Source organism: Lampetra fluviatilis, chromosome 3 (assembly GCF_964198595.1).
Source record: "Lampetra fluviatilis chromosome 3, kcLamFluv1.1, whole genome shotgun sequence".
NCBI classification, from domain to species: Eukaryota; Metazoa; Chordata; class Hyperoartia; order Petromyzontiformes; family Petromyzontidae; genus Lampetra; species Lampetra fluviatilis.
The window spans coordinates 20552964-20574098 of record NC_136277.1 but is presented as its reverse complement, the minus strand read 5'-3'; the positions used below and the strand labels follow the sequence as shown (position 1 = coordinate 20574098).

The 21135-nt window shown below is 42.0% G+C and overlaps 1 protein-coding gene across 1 annotated transcript; it reads left to right on the top strand.

The window, feature by feature from the left end:
- Positions 1-2633: 2633 nt before the first annotated feature.
- On the top strand, positions 2634-15405 carry LOC144954212 (tetraspanin-3-like). The gene is made up of 7 exons (XM_078884770.1): positions 2634-2850; positions 8729-8920; positions 9761-9835; positions 10560-10661; positions 11203-11355; positions 12164-12247; positions 12622-15405. The coding sequence occupies exons 1-7, from the start codon at positions 2788-2790 to the stop codon at positions 12721-12723; spliced, it is 771 nt and encodes a 256-aa protein (XP_078740896.1). The 5' UTR covers positions 2634-2787; the 3' UTR covers positions 12724-15405.
- The last annotated feature ends 5730 nt before the right edge of the window (positions 15406-21135 follow it).

The following is a 21135-nucleotide window of genomic DNA, read 5'->3' as shown; positions in this document are numbered from 1 at the left end:
ATCTCCTGTTTAGAGCCCTCAGCCAAATGTCTGACTATGGCTGGGAGCGAGCCAATTCATAGGAATACTGGTGTAAATAGTTGTCAAGCTGTTAATTCGATTTTTTTTTTATATTCGCGTATTTTCCCTGTCAACTAGATTTTTTAAGCCCTTTTTTCACTCTCACTTGTTTAAGCAAACACTCAAGACCGGTATCCCTCGATTTACAAAAATGTGGTTTACGAAATTTGGCGTTAAAGCACTTTCAATGTTACTAGTTCGGTAAGCCTTTCTTTGCCAGGCAAAAGTTTTCAATAAATAGAATGATGAACCTGATATTATTTTTTACCATCTGTATCTCCGATCAGACACTACCAACTACTCAAAAAAAAATTGTATTTTTCTACAAAACTAAAAATGTTGACGACTTGATTCAACTTCTTGTGTTTAAAGACATATCCATTGGAAACTGATACATTTAAAGATTCCGTTCTTTTTTTATTATTATAAATAATTATTATAAATAATAAACATTTATGAACTTAATACTCTGAGGGGAAGCTCCTATCTTTTACCCTTTTCGAATTATTCAAATTTTAACGTAATAAAATGCGTACTTTTTCGTTCTAACCCGCTTTAATCCGAAATATATTAAAACAATACAATATACAACAATGGTTATCGCTTTAATTTTATTTGCTGTTTAATGCTCTATCAAACGAAAAAACTCTGCAATCTTACATTTTGAACGGGTTCTGAATGACACCAGGCACAAACATGTGTATTGGCAACATAAAATCGAGATTTGGGGATCTTAAAACGAAATATTTCAGATTTTTCAGATTGTTTCTGTTGTATCCTAAAACTACCTATGTAACACATTTCAACTTCCTACCTTGTTGGGAAGTACCCTAGAGGTTTGCAGAGGTGTGGACTCGAGTCATGTGACTTGGACTCGAGTCAGACTCGAGTCATGAATTTGATGACTTGCGACTCGACTTGGACTTGCATAACAATGACTTTGTCCCACCTATGAGATGTGGACTCGAGTCATGTGACTTGGACTCGAGTCAGACTCGAGTCATGAATTTGATGACTTGCGACTCGACTTGGACTTGCATAACAATGACTTTGTCCCACCTCTGGAGGTTTGTGAGACATACAGATTAAGGTCATTTATTATTTAACGTCAAACAAGAAGCAGCTCTTTTGGCGAGTTCCCTGCAAATATTATTTTCGTTTTAAATATAGATGTTTATTCAATCGTTTCCATATTTATGTTCGTTATTAATATTATATTGTTAAAAGTGATATGGATGTACAGTGAGGGAAAAAAGTATTTGATCCCCCGCTGATTTTGTACGTTTGCCCACTGACAAAGAAATGATCCGTCTATGATTTTAATGGTAGGTTTATTTGAACAGTGAGAGACAGAATAACAACAACAAAATCCAGAAAAACGCATGTCAAAAATGTTATAAATTGATTTGCATTTTAATGAGGGATATAAGTATTTGACCCCCTCTCAATCTTAAAGATTTCTTGCTCCCAGGTGTCTTTTATACAGGTAACGAGCTGAGATTAGGAGCACACTCTTAAAGGGAGTGCTGAAGGTTCGCGTTGCCAAACGTCAGCCTAGAAACCTTAATGACTTGGAGAAGATCTGCAAAGAGGAGTGGGACAAAATCCCTCCTGAGATGTGTGCAAACCTGGTGGCCAACTACAAGAAACGTCTGACCTCTATGATTGCCAACAAGGGTTTTGCCACCAAGTACTAAGTCATGTTTTGCAGAGGGGTCAAATACTTATTTCCCTCATTAAAATGCAAATCAATTCATAACATTTTTGACATGCGTTTTTCTGGATTTTATTGTTGTTATTCTCCCACTGTTCAAATAAACCTACCATTAAAATTATAGACCGATCATTTCTTTGTCAGTGGGCAAACGTACAAAATCAGCAGGGGATCAAATACTTTTTTCCCTCACTGTATATAGTTGAAATCACTGTCCGAAATATATCCCTCAGTTTTTGTATTACATTCATGGGAAAAGCCATTCCGATTTACGACATTTCGTTTTACGCGTGTTTTTGTAACTCAACTTGTCCATTGTGATGTGGAGAACCAATATAGCAGAACCGGGGTTATCGACCATTTGACTTCACTTATCCATGGAAAAACGACGGTTAACAGATATTGGGAGCTGTGTCTTTGTTTGCGTTGGGAGCTCTCTGAAAATGAGTTTGCACGGACCCTTCAGCTCCTGCGGATAAGAGGAGTCACAGACAATATGGTGGTTAATAATGTATCACTTTGATAATAAGAGTTGTGGGTAATAGGAGTCACAGATAAGAGTTATCCTGCTAGATGAGTCGTGGATTTAGAGGCGTTATCCCACGGATAAAGGGTCGCAGGTAAAGGGAGTTATCCAGCGGACAAATTATCCCGTGAATAACAAGAGTCGCAGGTAAGAGTAATTGCGGATAAGAGGCGTTATCCCGCAGATAAGAGAAGTTATCCCGCGGATAAGAGAAGTTATCCCGCGGATAACAGGAGGACCGTGTCCCTCCACCACGCGTTCCTCATAGGCACGTGCGCCTCTTCGTGACGTCATCGCGGGGTGGGGGGGGAGGAGCGAATGGGGGAAGGGGCGGGGCGTTCTACACGCATGCGCAGTGCGCGCCAGGCAGTGTTCGTCGTGTCTCCGAGTCGCTGTAAAGAACGCCGCAGCCGCCTTCAGCCTCCCGCGCCTCCTCCCATCGTCTCTCGTCTCCTTCCGTCCCTGCCGCACCTCGCCGGCTCTAACCATGGCGAGCTGCGGAATCTTGTCGTCCAAGACCGTGCTGGTGTTCTTGAGCTTCGTATTCTGGGTGAGTGGAGAGACGAGAAACCCCCATCCCCCCCTCGGGGCACCCCACCCGCCCGTGCCGCTCAAGGGCGATTGCGCAGCAGCAATTCGCTGCGCCACGCACTGAGGGCGCACGGGGAGTGGGGGGACAAGGGGAGTGGGGGGACTCGCGACTTGCGACGAAACTAAAACGACGGCCCGCTACGCAGCGCGCTATACATTACGCAAACTCAACGCACATTCGTCAATAATCCCGCATTGAAAGGGGACGACAACACAATACAACTTTAAGAACGGGCGGCGATATAAACTCGTGGAAAAATAAAATAAATGTCAAGCGACGTTACGTGGTGGAAGGGTGGCGGGGCCCCTTGTCCGTAGCGATGAGAGAGATGTTACGTCTGGGGACAGCTGTTGTGTTTTGACAAAGAGGTGCAAAGCGTGCGTTTAACTTCGTGCCACTTCTAATTGTTTTATTGTTTGGATATTGTTGTTGACTTGTTGTAGTCTTAGCCTTTAATGTGGATACCGAGTCGTGTGTGCAAGAAGCCGCCTGCGTTGGCTCTCTGCTGTTAAACCTCCTTGGATGTGGCACTCATTGTGGGCCCCTTTTTAGAGGGATATATTTAATTAGAATTTAAATTGAATTCGTTACATCGGTTCCAGTAAACTTGTCAGATTTGTTTTAATGCAAACCACGGGGGGTGGCCTGTGATGTTGTAGAGCCGAAGCTGGAAAGACAGGTTTTTGTTGTTCCATCGGACAATGTAAATTAAAGGATTTCGTGACTGCAGGGATTAATCTTCTTGGTTCTTTCGGAAATAAAATAAAACAAATACTTATGTTTTATTTAATTGTTTCCCTTCCACGTGACTTTACCGAAAGAACCAAGAAGAAAAAAATGTAAATTATGTTTAAAGCAGTATTCTACCGAAATGTTTCCCAGTAAAGCCATGGAATTGAGACTATTTACAAATTGCAGCGCTTTAAACAACACACCCTTCTCTTAACAAATAAGGTTTAGCGGTTGTAAAGCTGGTTAATTGACTTTATTTAAAAGGTATGTTGTACTTTTCCTAGGATGTGGACATTGCTGACCTTAACGTTTACTTGATATCGTACGATAATTATAAAAGCCACAGTTTAGTAGTGGCAGTCACGGCGAGGGTGACCCAAGGAAGCCGACTCTAAAGCCGGACTCGACTTATTTCAAAGTCGTTTGCACCATTAACGAAACGGCAAAACGCAACCCATACGCAGCCCGGATTCTCGTACCTTCGAGTTAATAAGGAATTAAAGGTTTTACCGAATGTAGACTAAAGTATAAACCCAAACAAACGGCGGCAGGAAATTTCGGCAGTGGTCTACTGGTGCTCAATTCAATGAGGAAATTGCTGAACATTTGCTCACAAATGTTGGCGCGCAACCAAAAGTTAATTTGGTTCTTTCGGTAAAGTCACGTAGATAAAAAATAAAATAATAAAAATTCTAAAATGAAAGCAATTCATTTAAATAATTTTAATCTTTTTTTTTATTTTTCATCTACGTGACTTTACCGAAAGAACCAAAGAGTATGGATCCTTGCAGTCACGAAAACTTCAAATCTAGAAAAGTAAATTTGCACTCCCGCGTTGGCCAAGTTGATTTTAATGTCGTTTAACTTTTTTTTCCTAATACTGTACAGTACAGAGTGAAATGAACGTGCACACTGTGCAGCTCCTCAACCTTTAATCGTCAAACGAAGGTTAAACGTGGGCTACAATGCCCCCCATTATCACACCGACCAACTTGTATAAGAAAAATAAATATAGACTGCAGATTTTATGTCAACGACACCGTGGCCGCTTTGGCCTCTAACCACCACAACAATCGAGGCGTTTCAATAACCTTTAACCCACTTCTCGGGATTTGTGAGAAGCCAGTCGCTGCTATTGTGTGAACAGAGAGGAAGCCAAGCAAGCAAGCAAGCATCAGCTTCGTCAGCCTTGCGTGGAATGAGTAGGAGAGGGGGGATGGGTTCGAACGCCGGTGTTATGTTGTTGCTACAGTTAAGATCATGATTTAGTAAGCCAGCAAATCAGCCTTGTTTGTGTGAACCTACCTAGTGGCGTGGGTAGTAGGGGACCTTTTCAAATGTCCACAGGACATCACCCACGTGAATAGGAAGGCTGCAGCATTAGCCATGTGTAGACACGGGGCATGTTGGGTGATTTAGAACGGACGCACTGTGTCCTGTTGTTTCTGCTTAAGATGAGCGTTGTTGCCTTTACGTTTCCGTAACCCGTGGTCTACCACCCTCCTTACCTACGGATTGGCGATGCCATTTTGCAGAATCCGACGTTCGTCATTTCGATTTCACCCCCTTTTGGAGCTTCCTCTCCATTTACATCTTAAACGTGCTTTCATTATGGAGTGGCTTTGCATATGGATGGCGTTGAAGACCCCTGTCTGCATGTCAATGCGAAATCCATGAAATGCTTTGACAAACCTATCCGTAGTGTTTTTGCAATTCATTTTGAAACCAAATTCTGCGAATGCACATAATTGGCGAATATTTTAAACGTGTATAGTACAGTATACCCTACAGATGCTGTGTTTTTTTTTATTGAATGCTACTGAATGTAATTTATCAACCGTGACCTTGAAGGCTTGTCAATAGACTGCTTTGGCTTTTCAGAGTACAATACAATTTTTATATACTGTGTAATGCTACGCAGTTATTGCCATCACATTTACGATTACTGTACATATTCCGTGAGCGTCCTCTGACCTAATCGCTTGGAATGTGCCCAATTTTGTCAGAAGATAAAGTAAATAGTTGTTATATAGTCTGCTTTGGATTACGTTGTGGGCAGCAGAGCACAGCGCACCAAAATCCATTGTACTGTACTTACTCCCACCTCTATGCCCATCCGTATACATTTTTAAAGTGTATTTACCTTTCGTATACTTTGCACTCCTATCATGTTTCTGCATTGTTGTAACGTTCCTGACCTGCCACTACTGGACATCTGTGAGATTAAAAACATCTTGTGTGGTTCATCGGATTCCTACAGAGGGGTATGGTGAAGTATGGTCAAATGCACGGTGTGGGGAGGCCCTCATCCAGATTGCAAGTGTAGTTGACAAGTGGTGGTGGTTAGTGGAGGGACAATGTAGAGGCTGTGGGGTTAAATATGCTGCACTGCGCGAGGGTGGGAATGGGCTTCCCATCATAGCCTGTGGTGTCCCCGATAATGGAGCCCGCACAATAAGCAAGGGCATCGGGTGTAATGTTCTGCACCCTTGTTTCCCTTTTAGTCGATGAGCTCGCTCCGCATAGCATAAACATTTATGGCAAACAGGTTGTTATATATATAAAAAAATTTTTTTTACCAGGTAAGGTCCACTCTGTTACAAATACATCTCTTTTTCAGAAGCGGCCTTGCCACAAATGATAGCGCAACGAAGTGGCTTATCACGTGAAGATTTATAGCAGCCAAAAATACTCGAAACGCACGTTTCTAAATGTGGAGGGGAAAACCGGAGAAAATCCACAAGGAGCGCGAGAGAGACACCGCAAACTCTAAATATCCAGGCGTCAGGGTCGAGATTGAAAGCACGACCTCCTGCATACCAGGCGAGGGAGTTAACATGTTACCGTTTTTGGGGTCTGTGAAGTAAGCAGCAGAGTGCGGTGCATCAACCTTCATTGCTGTGCTGCACTTTTATGCTGCCCACATCTGTTGCCCACTTTAACCAACTACACTAACCAGCTTGGTGAAGTATGCTCAAAGAATCCACTACATGGCATGCGGGAGTCCCTTATCCCGCAGTGGATTGTAAAGGGCTGTACACGTACATATTTTCAATTACAATCCAAAGTGTGTGTAGAGGTGAGCTTTGATCATCTGCCGATTAGTATTCCTTTAGGTACTAGAATTGTTCAGTTCAAACCCTGCACCGCCCCCCCTTCCTTTTTTATCAATTCAATGCGTGTCTACCGCTTCATTGTCTGCTTCACATATCATTTGATGATACATGGCCTGTGTGTGAATGGAAACATCTCATTTATATGGAAAGCAGGGGGCAGCAAGGTAACACAAGGACTTCGGTTTAGACTTGCTCTATCAGGACATCTTTGCTGAATCGAAGAAAACCCTATACATTTCTACATAAACATTTATGACTATATAAAGCAAACACTGTTGTGCAACGTTTTGTGATATGTTGATTTAACGTGTACTTTGCTGTTAGGTTCACACTGATATCGCAATATAACCATACTGTATAGTAAAACAACTAATCCCAAGTTAATATGTATGGCTGTAAAGCTGGTATACTGAAACCAGTTTTTTTCCATCGTCACTGGGCAGGAACGCTTCAGGTAATGAGACTTGGTTACAATGAAACTGGATCGAGGTGGTCTGTAATTTCATGCATTACTCTAATTAATTATACAGGAGCTGGGGAAGGTATTTATCTACTTCACCGCTTGGCAGTGAATACCTTGCTATTTCATCACGTGGGATTAGTGTATACTCTGGTGGTCATTGCCCTCAAACAACAGTTTGGAGAAGACAGTTCCATAAATGACTGCATAAAAAAAATGTATGCGGTGTTTGTTCATATGTGTAATTAATTATTTACGTTAAAATGTTTTTTAAACACATATTGAAATTAAAATGTGGACCTTTGAACAGATTACGTGTTTAATACGTTATTAATTTAGCTTTTTTTGTCTCAAGTTAAACAGTTGTTTGTTCATTGCTTTCTCATTGTTAACTCGCATTGAGATTATGAGTTTGTAACTGTGGCATAGCATGGTATGCTCAGGTACCGAACCTGCCAATTTAAATTTCGGAATATTACTCATGGTCCCCGTGGCCATCTACAGCAGGAGCAGCTTTAACAATTTGAGCATATTTCCTCGGAGAGCATTGAGAAACAATCATGTGTTTTGCGAGCCTGGTGTTTTAAATATCAGTGTCCAGGGAAGATTAGGCACATGCTATTTTTAAAACACTAGGCGATTATTTCATGATGTAGATGCTGACCCCGAGCTCTCATTACTCTGATAGTGGCATTGTCTTTGGGCTGTACGCCTTTTGGCGTCCTCTGGTCTAACACTGCTTGAGACGAGGCTCAAAAGAAAGCCGTCTCTGGTGTGGACCAATCAGTTTCAAGAACAATGCATATATTATCAGTGTTTTTTGTTTACATTCTGACCACAAGCATTGTGGTTAATGCAGACATGATTCCTTGTAAAAGGTTTCCGTTTGGTGTTTTAACAACTTAACACCTGTTTTGTTGCCAGGAAAAAGGGGAAAAACCTATTAACAGGTTACTGTAACTTATTACATATCGCGGGGGATCGCTCCACTGAACAAAATAGTTCCGCGGTTCGGTTCACAAGTGCGAGTTCGCGTTTGGAAGTCAATGTTAAAAATATCTCATGGAAGTGGGTTCGTAAGTCGAGGACTTCATGTATAACATTTCACGTCCCTTGCGATTCAGAAAGTCGTTTCTATTCACGATTGTGGTTCTATTCAAGAACAATTATTTTTTTAACAGTGGTGAATGTAGTGGCCTCCGCAGTCGCTGAAGGGTTCACAAGAACTTGACATACAGCATATAGTAAAGGTGCTGTGAAGTAATGGTTAGCACGCTGGACTTGCAAGGCAGAGGTCGCCTCTGAATCGGAAAACATCAATTCGTACGCAAGCAATTAGATGCATGTATTGTGAGCTTACAAATTTACACGAGTCCATGCGTCAGCTTATCGTTATCAGTTTAACACGTAGGCTTTCGCGACCAATATTGTTATCACCTGTCCATTACGTTACACAGTTAGTGCTACTCCACCACGACTCCCAAATAAGCAAAAAATATTTTTTTCCCCTGCTGCGTGTGTGATGCAGGCGGCGGCAGCGGTGTTCTGCTATGCTGGCGCCTACGTGTTCATCACCTACGACCGCTACGACCACTTCTTCGAGGATCGCTACACCATCCTGCCGGCGCTCGCCATCATCGTGGCCGGAGCTGTACTGCTGCTCATCGGCGTCATCGGCTGCTGGGCTGCCGTCAGGGAGAGCCGCTGCGCCCTCGCTACCGTAAGCGTCGCTGCGCAACGCTGGCGAGCAAGATGGTGCCCCCGTGCACACCCGCTGTGTAACGTGATGCTGTTTATACTGTCACCTAAGCTAGAGTAGCAGTGGTTTGGAGCGACAGCCCAACATGTGATCTGCTGCTTACAGGTTGCTAATGTAAGGCAGGGTTTCCCAAACTCCATTCCTTTCCAGCGCCAACCATGCTATGGTATTTATGAGTTCAACAATGTACCTTCATTTGAATTGTGTCGCTGCACATGCATGATGATTGCTCAACACTGCTTAAGTGGTGAGCATTTATTAAATTCAAGATGGAGATCTTGTGTGTTTGTCACCCACATGACGTTGTAGAGAGTGCTAAATGCAATTTGCGTGCTCTTTGGCACGTGGGACGTGTTAAGCAAGCATCGGGTGCGTTGAGCGTTTAACCACAAATTTATTTTTTAAAGAGAGAATTGAAAAAGCTTGAAAAAACCTTGCGGGTCACGAGGAAATGGAGTTTGGGAAATCCTGTGCTAAGACAATGTGCAATAAGTGTTCCCATTGGTATGAATGGTGGCTAAAGATAACTTGGCTATGAGGCAACTAGACCATTGGTGTACTGCATCTTATTTTCACTTGACTCTCGCCAATGCTTTTACCATCCTACCTCTATTCACACAAGTAATGTAATTCACGTGTTACATCTAAGCAAATTTAAAAGCTGAAAATATCCTTTTCTGTGGGGATTTGTTTGTATTCTACCTATAAGAAGTGCAATAATACTGTTGCTTCGCTGACACGTTGGAAATGCTCACGTGATTTGACGTTTCCCTCCTCCCCATGGTCTGCTGCTGTCAACAGTTCGCCCTCCTGCTCCTCATCATCTTCTCTCTGGAAGTGGCTGCAGTGGCGCTTGGCTATATTTACCATGGCAAAGTGAGAACTCCACCGCCACCTTACCACAACGCCGAACAGCACATGCACTCCCTGTGTGACCTATTTTCAGATCCTTTGCATGCACTGATTAATTTGATTCTATTTATACGTCACATTTGTACCCTTGCGACACATGTCACATTTCATTGTGGCTTCAAATGTTGGTTTGACCGTGTTATAGTTGACTTTCTAACTGGTAATTTGTTCATTCGACATTTTTTGTGGTTCGTTGCACGGTTGGCTACGTACGGTGTCAAAGAAGTTCAACATTCGTTTAAGAAATGTTAATTTATATCAGGAGAAAGTGAGGTTTTTGGAATGGTGTAGCAAATACATCCTTTAACATGTTCTTTTTTTTCAATATACAGTCATTCATAACTTCAGTGAGATTTAATCAATCAACTGCCAAAAATCAGTGGAACGTAACACATGCAGTTGGTGGGATGGTCCCATCCTAAAGCGGTTTGATTGGCTGTCACATGTTACGTGATTATATAAAAATATCACCGTCATTTGTCAAGTATTTCCCAGATAAATGTTCTTGTATGCTGTCAATTGCACCATCGTCCTTATTTGTTATATATATGCCGACTAAAATTTAGTTCGTCTTCGTTATAAAGCTTGTCACTGAATACGAAGAGGAATACAACCTTGTTTAAGTGTGTGTTTGGTGGTTGCTTTAGATGTTTGTGGGATACATTTTCTCCCAACATTTGACGTTTAGGTTGAGGTTGAGGTGCAACAGAAGATGCACAAAGCTTTCCAAAACTACATGGGGCCAGATTATGACCCTGAAAGTCGTGCTGTGGACTACATGCAGAAAGAGGTAAACGTTGCAAAAAATGTCTTCCACCAGCTGCACCTCGTGCGATGTGTACTTTCAAGGCTTCACGTGCACTGACATTTTTTTACGTGAAAATGTGGGGCGTGCTATTGGTGGATCATGTTCTCCATATTTATCCTTGAAAATTACTCTCTATCAGTGTTTTTAGTCTGAGGATAAAAGCAGATATGATGAATTTGCTGTAACTTCTGCGTGTCGACTTAAATGTGGAAAAACTCAAATATGAAAAGGCAGTGCGTAGAAATCTGAATTTTTGCTCCTGTTGATTAGTGATTATGTATCTGAGCAGTGTTTTCTATAAGTGTTGCATGTATTTGTTGGTCAAAACGTCATCGGCACGCCGTAGAAAGATGGAAAGAAAAGTCCTTAAGTAAAATTTATTTAAAATGTTTCGCTGTTTTCTTAGATCGTCTCTGTTATACCTTAAATAGGAAGGATCGTTTCATCCGTTTGTCTCTTAACGGGTTAAACGCTCTTCGTGTGCAACACGCTGAAAACCGTCTTGTCGATTTTATCCGTGCAGCTGCAGTGCTGCGGATTTGCGAACTACTCCGACTGGAACACCACTGAGTGGGCACGCCACCACAAGTACAACAGTGTGCCTGTCAGCTGCTGTAAGCGCTCTGCCAAGAACTGCACCGGATCGCTGAGCCAGCCTGCCAAGCTGTACCAACAGGTATTTCTGGTTGAGCTCACAGTGGCAAAGACTTTGAACAACAACACCGAGGTGTTTGCGCCATTGAATGCAAATATGACGACGTCGGCGAATGTAACAAGTTATTTTTGCTTGTGCCTACTCTGCAACTAAACGGTAATGGAATGTGCCCTTAAGGGTACACGGGAATCGATATTGAAATTAACCCCTTTTGAATTGAATTGCTCGAATGATCATATCGATATGATCGTGTTGGTTTAGGGCTCAGTTCATTGCACTATAAGTCTGGTGACCTGAGTTTGATTATCCAGCCACGGTAGACGTCCGTGGTATTTGAACACTTCCTCAATCCTCCATGCTATCCCACTCCACGACCCCAATGACCCGCACAGAGCAGTTGGGTGAAGTACAATAATTGAAATACCCATGACCAACAGCAGTTGGATTAACCGAGATCGTTACTAGCTACGAGACAACACTTCTCTGTACCTGTTAATCCTTTTGTCAATCCACTTTTATGTCCCCATTTATATTACAATTTTAGTGTGTTTTTATCATTGCTATTGAACATGATGCGCATGATTACGGGAGTAATACAATTCATTGCCGGAGTCATTTTCATCTGAAAATAGAATAGCAAAGGGCAAATATGTTCACGTTGGAGACGTGAAATATGTTGGGTTTGAAACAATAATAGAACTTGTACATATTTTGGGGATTAAACATAAGCAGGATGTGTGACGTGCATCAATTGTGCAAAGCCAGAGGGGAATGTTACATCATCCTCATCGTATGGATTCCAACATCTACTATTTTCTTTCCACCTAAGGGTTGTCTGCTGAAGCTGGGAGACGAAGTACAACAGATTCTCACCTACTTGATCGGAGTGGCCGTTGGATTTGCATTCTTGCAGGTACAGTGAACCCTTTTTTAAATTGCATAACTGCAGTTCTGTGCTATGCTTATAAAAAATGACACGGTCGCGCTCATTACACACAAAGTGCTTGCCTCAAATGAACCGAAATACCTTGCTGATCTTGTGGCATATAAGTGGAAACGTGGGTTCATTCGTAATGTGCTTATTTCATTAGCTGTATTATTTCATTACATCAGCATTAGAATGCACAAATCATTGGGTGCCAACACTTTTACACAAGGCAACGATTGAAACTTTCCCAGTCGTTTTCTTGTCCTACATCATAATTGGTAACTGCATATATTGGCAGATGTATTTCTGTTGCTGTGTACTGACGCCTGGCAATGTACTGACGCTTGGCAATGTTGCAGGTGATGGGACTGGTGGCGGCGTGTGTGATCGCCTGCCGAAGAAAGCACGATGCGAATGAGCGCGCCTACGAGCCCCTGCTGTCGGATGGAACCTACGCATAGTCTTCTATTGCATTCCAGAGCCCACGTGTACTTCGGCACATGGCGTTGCACATGACCCCGCGGGAAGGGATGTTTAAGGTGTTGCTGCACCTTCGTTGAAAAGTTATTTTAAACAATAGCTTATTAACCACATGCAGGATTTATACTCGGTATAAAACTTTGATAGTTTCAACACTGATGGTCTGAAAATTGTAAGTCTAAGGTTTGGGCAATGTTAAAACGTACGATCGATTCGAAATCAGAACTTTGAGAGTACTCGTGCAAAGTGGTAGAGCACTGCGTGACAACCATATTCTCATTTCGGTGTAGATTTCTCCATGTGTCCAGAGTATTTAGGAATGTTTTACAGGAAGCGAAAAAGCATAACTCTTCCTGGTCCGACACTGAATGTCGGTACGTCCTACTTAACAAATATCTTCGTTTTGTTTCTGATCAGTTGCAATGCCCAATCCCAAATGTTCTGAATTGCATAGACCCAATATGCTGATTCTACATTGAGTCGTGCGAAGTTTAGTCAGTGAACACTGCATCATCGACATCTCTGGTGCAAACAAATCGCTAATCCGAGCTGCTTGGTCCCCGACTGCTCTAGATTATCAGAGTCCTACTCTACTTTTATCTTCAATGTTTTCATCGTGTTTTCATTAATGTGGGAATGTGAGCTATACGAAACACCTTCATTTGGGAATTTTGTAAGTATTGCTTCTGTTTAAACAAAAACATGTTCACTCATTTGTGCTAAGAATTTAAGATAATTGGGATTATTGGTCATTAAAAGTAATTATCCTTAACTTTAGGTCATTACTAATTAAAATCATAATTTGTTCGCTATTCAATGAGAGCTTACATTTCTTATTTGTACACTGGTGGTTAGATGTCTGATATCCTAAATCTCATTTGCCTGTAAATATAGTATTAACCATTAGTAAAGATTCACTGAAGATGGCAGTCTCATCGAATAAATGTGCGGCGGTGGCATGGTCGTGATGGACCATGGCAGTAACGGATGGGAGCCGACTTGTGGAGCGCGTACTGCCAAAGCATCGTCGTCTCCACGCCAGTATAACCATGACATCACCCTTTGTCCCGCGAAAATAATCTGTCATTACTTCTTCTCAATCGCAAGTCTAATTTGAATGCATGAGATCGGCTGCTCTTGATTTTAGCTTTTCCTGTATCGTTATTGAGTGCTTCCCTTTGTCACGTCCACTGTCCTTAGGCCTTGTTCTATCACATCCTTCCATGTCACCCTTAGTCTCCCTTTACTCTTGTCCTTACCTCCCAACTAACACACTTCCTCACTACTGCACCTAAATACCTAAAAACTACTGACCTGCTGGCTGTCCATCCCTCTCCTATCCACAACGTGTGCTCAGGGCATTGGCATTTTAATCTCCTCGGCATACTTTCCTGCCATCTCACCAAACCTGGCTTGCACCTCCCATTTTAAAATCCGTCATTGCCAAAGCAGCAGCAGCAAACAAAAGCTGCCACAGATGCAATGGATTGAATATGCTGATCCATGGTGTAACCCCAAATCTTAAACTTCCAATGGTTCCACCCTGTCCCCCAGCCGTTGTCTTTATCTCATTGTACATTTCCCTAACTATGCTCGCCTATTTCTCCTGCACTCACTTCCTCCACAGACTTCAATACGCATCACCTCTTGGCAGTCTGTCATCGGTTTTCTATCATGACGGGCTCTCAATTATCAGGTGACTGTCTGCTCCCCGTTTCACCGCAACGTGTTTGCAGCCAGCTCCCAACTCCAGTTCTGGCGTTTAAGTTGCACGGTGGCCAGCATGCTGGTGGTGCCTCATAAAAAGGCAGCGTAAAACATTGCTACTACATTAGGCACCTTGTGATGCTGCCAATATGGGCACGTTATTTATGTAGCCAACGCTCCTTAATGCAATGCTAGTAATATTTTCTGCACTTTGGTTTATAAATAGTCGACTTATAACAAAGTATTTTGTGCAATGTCCTTTACTCCCACTATACCATGACACCAGTTTATTTGCGTTTGAGCAGAAGTCAAACTAAAATCCATTATGTTCATGATTGCGAGTTCATGTAATTTCATTTCGCTCAACACCATACATAACAGGTTACCATGAAAATCATACCTTATTAATTCCCCAAAACATGTTTTTACTTTAATCATGCTTATTATTTGGTTGTTTAGAATTGTATGCATTTGAATAAAATTGTGCGTGCTAAATTTTTACTTTTCAATCAAATACAAATGGATTTGGCATTTTAGTTCAACGTTCATTTATGAGAGAAAAATACTGGTTTAGGATTTGGTATGGTGTGCATGCAGGGTATAGTAACGTTAGCTTTTGATGTTTCCCTGTGTCTTACGGGACTAAGCTATTTGCTGAGCATGACTCGATACCAACAGCAGACATTCCTGAGATAAAGGAAATAAATACTGGGCTGGCTGAATGCAATGCAGAATACATGTTTTGCTTTTCCTTTTAACACTGTTCCATTAGGTATTCGGACTGATGCTCATGGTCACACTGGGCAGTACTTTTATGATAGTTGTGATTATTTAAACTCTTGTTTCTGGGTTTTGTTTTTTTCCAAATATATACTGGTGTTGTTTGTAGGTTATTAGTTTCATGATGTTTGTGTTTATACCTCCTTGCAGTAGTTACAATAAATATCAAACACCCACCCCGTCTGTGTTCTTTATTTGTTTTTAAATAATTATGAATACATTACAGTAATGTGCAGACGCAATACATTGGAAACACAATTAAGTTGGAATTTTCTGGGATTAATCGTGCATGGTTGGTTGTTGAACAAATGTTGGACCTGCTTTGTAAGGCGTTGTAGGTAGTTAAATTTAAAGTTAACCCTAAATGGCAGGTTTTTCCGCCTTATTTTATGAGTCGTGAGGTTCATTTAACCATACTTCAAGCTGGTCAATGCGACGGTGAAAACGGGGAGCATCGACTTGGAAGCGCGTTACAATACCGTCGTGAATTGTGCTGCTCTACTGCCCACCCACCATATAGCATCAGCACTGTGGCCAACAGTTTTGAGTGGTGGGTCACCCATCCAAGTACTGCACTATCAAGGGTCAACCATGCGAAGCTTCCAAGATATGATTGGATGCAGAATAGTCTGGGTGATTTGGTAATTATTTTAAAGCTGCTATGACAGGGATGGTTTTTTTTGTCTTGCAATGTCGCAACGATGAAATGTTGCTAGATACAGCATTTTCACACGCATGACCTGGGGTATCGTAACTGTTGCATTGCAAAGTAGTTTAATAAAGTAAATTAAACATGTCGAATAATAATTGGCTTTAAATGGTGCACTCACATTTACACTTGTATGTAGAACTTCGTTCACACCTCACATAGCCAACCGTGCTTATTTGGCAGATTATATATGCTCGGGACAATCACCACAGATGTATCGGATGTCCTTGGATCTTTATAGAAATTAGCAGAGTTGAGCTTGGTTCGTACATGGATCGGTGACAATCGTGGCTTTTCAGGTGTTGATGGGCACACATGGATACGTGAGTCGCCTCTGGGTACGTACTCCCTCTGCCTCCCACGTGTCAAACAATCGTATTTACCCAACTTATTAAAGCTGAACCCTGCTGATAGAGTGGAGATGGGTTGAAGCTTTCCTCCGCTATCTTATTTGGATTAGAAACATGACCACTGAGCATATCTGATGAACCGAGATAGGCAGTGATGGAGATGACATTCCTGTAGAAACGACTAGGCAGGAATAGATCGGGAACGATTATATCAACACTTACCTTGTAAAGAACATTGCAGACAAAATTAAGCGACGAATATGCCATCGACTTCCAGCACAAGCACTGGCCCACTATAATTGAGGGTAATTATTGATAAGGAAGGCCAAGAAAATAAAGAATCGAGGGTGTGAGTGGCAGAGTCATTGGAAAGAATTGAAACTTCATGGACAGCAAGCCAGGAGCACGTTTATGACCGAAAGAATCGCCAGACCCAGTGTCGAAAACAAGCCATGTATCCAGTGGCCTCCAGAGGCTGGGTACAAAATATGAATTGCAGTAACACATCCAAGCTAGACTTCAAGTAATATGGATTCTGGTGTAAGCTGGAAAGGCCACCTTAAATATATAATAATAAAACAATAACAAAAACCCTCCGACTCCAACACTGCACACGATTCTACATCAGAATATTATCCTCGAGACGTCCGATGAGCTATGAAGCTCTATTTCACAGATGTACAGTTGGGGCGGGTCAGAAAGTTACAACAACAGACAATACAAAAACAACGATAGGAGTGCAGAGTATGTTGTGTGTCTCTCTCTCTCTCTGTGTCTCTGTGTTGTCTCTCTGCTTGTCTGTCTGTGTGTCTCCGTGTCTGTGTTTTGTCTCTCTCTCAAAATTTAGTTCTACCTGATGACGGTTGCTTGTGTTGCAATCGAAACGTCGTATTCTATTATTTAGTTTATTTTCTTTCTATGTTACTTTACCGAAAGAACCAAAGAGTAACTATAAATAAACTAAACTTTCTATTTTACCAGGCAAAGCCCACCTGGCTATTCTTTTTCAGAAGCGACCTGGCAACATCGCTCAACAAAGTGGCTTACGTGGAAATGTATATGAGCCAAGTAATGAATCTAAACGCATGTTTCTAATTATACGTTAAGTAGGATATGGCGTACAGCTCTTTGGCTCACTATGTTAAAAGTAATTCGAGATGTCCTTGTCAACACCGGGAAATGCAAGAAGCTCTTCCTAGCCAGTGAAAACACTGAACAATTTGATGTCAGTTTGTTCAAAAGCAACTCTAATGACATGTTGTTTGAAATTAGGTGAAACGATTGCCTTGGACACCATATTCTGTTAGTACTCCATTTGCTCTTAACATTCATTTTGCAAATAAATACGCCATGTCGAGTCGTCAGAAACACTTCTCAACTTTGCACTTCGGATTCATGGCGTTGGTGACTCAGATTAAACTACAGAATTGAGTATAATTAAATAGAAAATATTTAACAGTTAAGTTATTACGTATTCGGTGATAATTGCATTTGCATTGAACGTAAATGTAGTTATGTATATTTCCAGGGGTTCACATAACTGGTTTGCAGGTGCGCGTGCGTGCTGAAAAAATGAATGAGTGGACTTAAGTGTTAATAGACGTGGATGCATTGCACAATGGGGTGTTCTTTACATGTTTTGGTAGCAGAATCTTCACTTCAATACGTCTGATTTATTTACTTTGATGTCAAAATCGTAATACGTACAAATCTTTCAATTTTAGACTGAACCATACTAATCGTGATTGTGAAGAATTGAATGCCTAATTAATTAAATACGCAGCTACATTGAGTGATTTATTTAGTCCTCCAAAGAAAATGCAATCTGAATTGGATTTCAAGAAACGAGCATTTTCAGAAAAATGGCTTGGAGCCCATATACTGGATATACTAACCCTGAGCGGACAGAAATGTGGTGTAAATGTTATCGTGCTCGCCCAATTATTGCAAACACAACAAGCGTTTACAGCAAGGGTGCAAGGAACTTCAGCCATCCAGCGTTTTAAAAACACGAAAAGAGTGCCGAGCGTGTCAACGCTATGTCGGCTGCCAATCTCATCCAAAAGATCGCTGTCCGCTCGACCGATGGCACCTCCGATGACCACGGTTGGCTGCGTACGGTGCGAAAGAAGTTCAACGTACAGGAAGTGAAGAACAGTGCCACGCTCTTAGTACCACGCTCTTAAGAATGTTTTACTGGTATTTCATGACGCCAAACATGCACGTCCTATGCGCAACTCCGAAAGAGATTCGTAATTTTAAAGCGACTCGGTGGATACGTTTGAAGTGCTCGTCACTGATGCTCAAAGGGGGTGCATAGATTATTAATTCAGCCTCGCAATCAGAATTTAAATCAGCCACATTCTTGGGTCTGATTTTGGACGAATCAGCGGACATAACTCGAACAGAGCAGGAAATGGCGTTCATGTACATTGTGAATGTTTCGAACAAAGTTGAAATTCTTCCTTGGTTTGATTCAGCTCGATGCAAAACGCTGAGCTCAGGATATTGTGAATGGAATTGTGAACGCGTTTGACGTTTCGGGATTAAGCAATGAATGGAATAAAAGCAAACTGGTGTCTGTGTGCCCAGATGGTGCCCGAGTAAATGTTGGCATTAACAACTCATCATGGATGCTTAGGGCAAGGGTCGGAAATCTGTAACAGACAAAGAGGCAGAACGTACTCGTGAGTTCTGCAAAGAACAAAGCGTATGTATGTGTGGGTATATATTGACAGTTTTTGGCACAACACGGGAGACATTCATTATTCTCTGCTACTATGATCGGAAATGTTCTACGTTATGCCCCTTTGAACGAGAGACGCATGTGGTGGATTAAAGAGCCGCGTTCGGCTCGGGAGACGTCAGCTGACCACCGCTGCCATCGGAGGATGATTCCCTTGTGCATATTTTGTGCGCTCGAAAATTGCTCAAAATCAGCTGATTGCATTGAGATATTAAATCGCTGTGTTGTTGTCGGGGTACTTAGTTTATATTCGCTAAAAGGCCTTGCAAAAAATGAAACGTAAAAAAATATGTGAACAAAGGGGCATTTATTTTGTACATCTGGGAAAGTTTCACAATGTCAGGTGGTCTGCATGGAGGCATGAAACACTGCTAAACATTTGGAGAGTTTCTTTTTTACCAGCTATTCACGTCCAAGTTTTCACAACTGATGCCATGGATTTGCAAGAAAATAGTTCAGTGCATTTTCAATGTCCAACTACTCATGGGACTAGTTGGACAATTTACAGTAAGTACAAGAAAATAAACAGCTGCACATGCAGATGCTGACAGGGGTAGTAAAGTCTATATTTCGAGAGCTATAACTGCTGAATTTGAAACAAGATTTCAATCTCTAGATTCATCCAATACGTTCTCGCGTTTGATCCTTCAACCTAACCTAAAGACGAGCGAGAGACATCCACACTTTTGGCGAGCAAGTGCTTAGTGATATGATTCAGAGATATGAAGTCACTGTGTCAGTTGATACAGATAGCCTGTTTTGAGGGAATTGGTGCGTTTAAAGGAAACAGGGAAAATGTCTGGTCAATATTGTGATTAAACAGCAATCCGGACTTCGACTTAAACATTCATACACTATTGCTGTTGTCTCTTACACTGCTATTAAGCAATGCTTCTTGTGAGTGAGATTTTCCACGTCAATATTTAAAAAAACACAAAAGACAAATCCTGCCTATCAGCCTCGTGCCTTTCTGCTCTTATGCATATTCACACGTGTAAGTTGACCACTGCAACCTTCTGAACCCAATACCGCAATTGAACTATGGATGCAGTCAGCACACCGCAGGCTCAATCAGAGCTCCAAGACGGAAGACCAGAGCACAGCAAAGCACGTCATCTCAATTGTTTGAACTGACAGAGGAGGAGGAGGTGGAGCGAGACAGCGAATGGATGAAGATGCCTTATGGTACCAGCCCACTTCTTCTGGCACTCATGTGAGAACCTAATGAAAAAAATATGTAAACCCCTGTATAAAACATATCGAGGAGGCCGCTCGCCTTCTATCTTACAGTTATATGCTAATCTCTCACATGAACATCACTAGCCCTGGCCACTTCTTTATGACCCTTGGGCTACACCCATTTCAAACCTTTTAAAACAGTCTGCCTCAGCAGCAGACAGACCATGCTTTCCCACCTGATGACGGACGCTTGCGATTTATTTTATTTCATACCTACGTGACTTTACCGAACGAACCAAAAATGATAATATATCAATGGTTTAATTGTTTTAATTATGCCGGAATGTCCTCCCACAATCGGAAATGCTCTTCTCCCAGTTGCCTTTGAGAGGCTTTACTATGACATGAATGCTTTTGTCAAACAGCAGCTATTGGGCTTTGCCACCACAACTTCGGCCCTGTGCATATTGCTTAATGGCATGGATGGATTCAGTTCCACGAGGTAAGACGCCGGACGGTTGCGGCTATGCACGCCTGTAATCTACCACTGCAGAGAGGGTTGGTGGATCACGTCCGTGTCGTGAAACTCCCCGCCCGTGGGACTCGAGTTGCATTACACCTGTTCCATTTGCCGCCTCTGTGCCCTCCGGTTTCCTCCCACACGTGCACACTCACGAATTGGCCCATAACACCTTAATATGTAGAGGACCGCAAAGCCTTGGCAATTGTTGGTAGCGCTGGTTCACTGAGCGGTTGCTACCACTCCCTCTTGTATGTATGTTGAACTTCTTTCGCACCGTACGTAGCCAACCACATTAATCGGAGGTGCGGGGGAAGGACAACAAAATAAACACGAAAATAATTTCTCAAGAAACGAGTTTTCAATCTAGATGATTTAAAAGCGCATCGCTCCGGTGGCTTA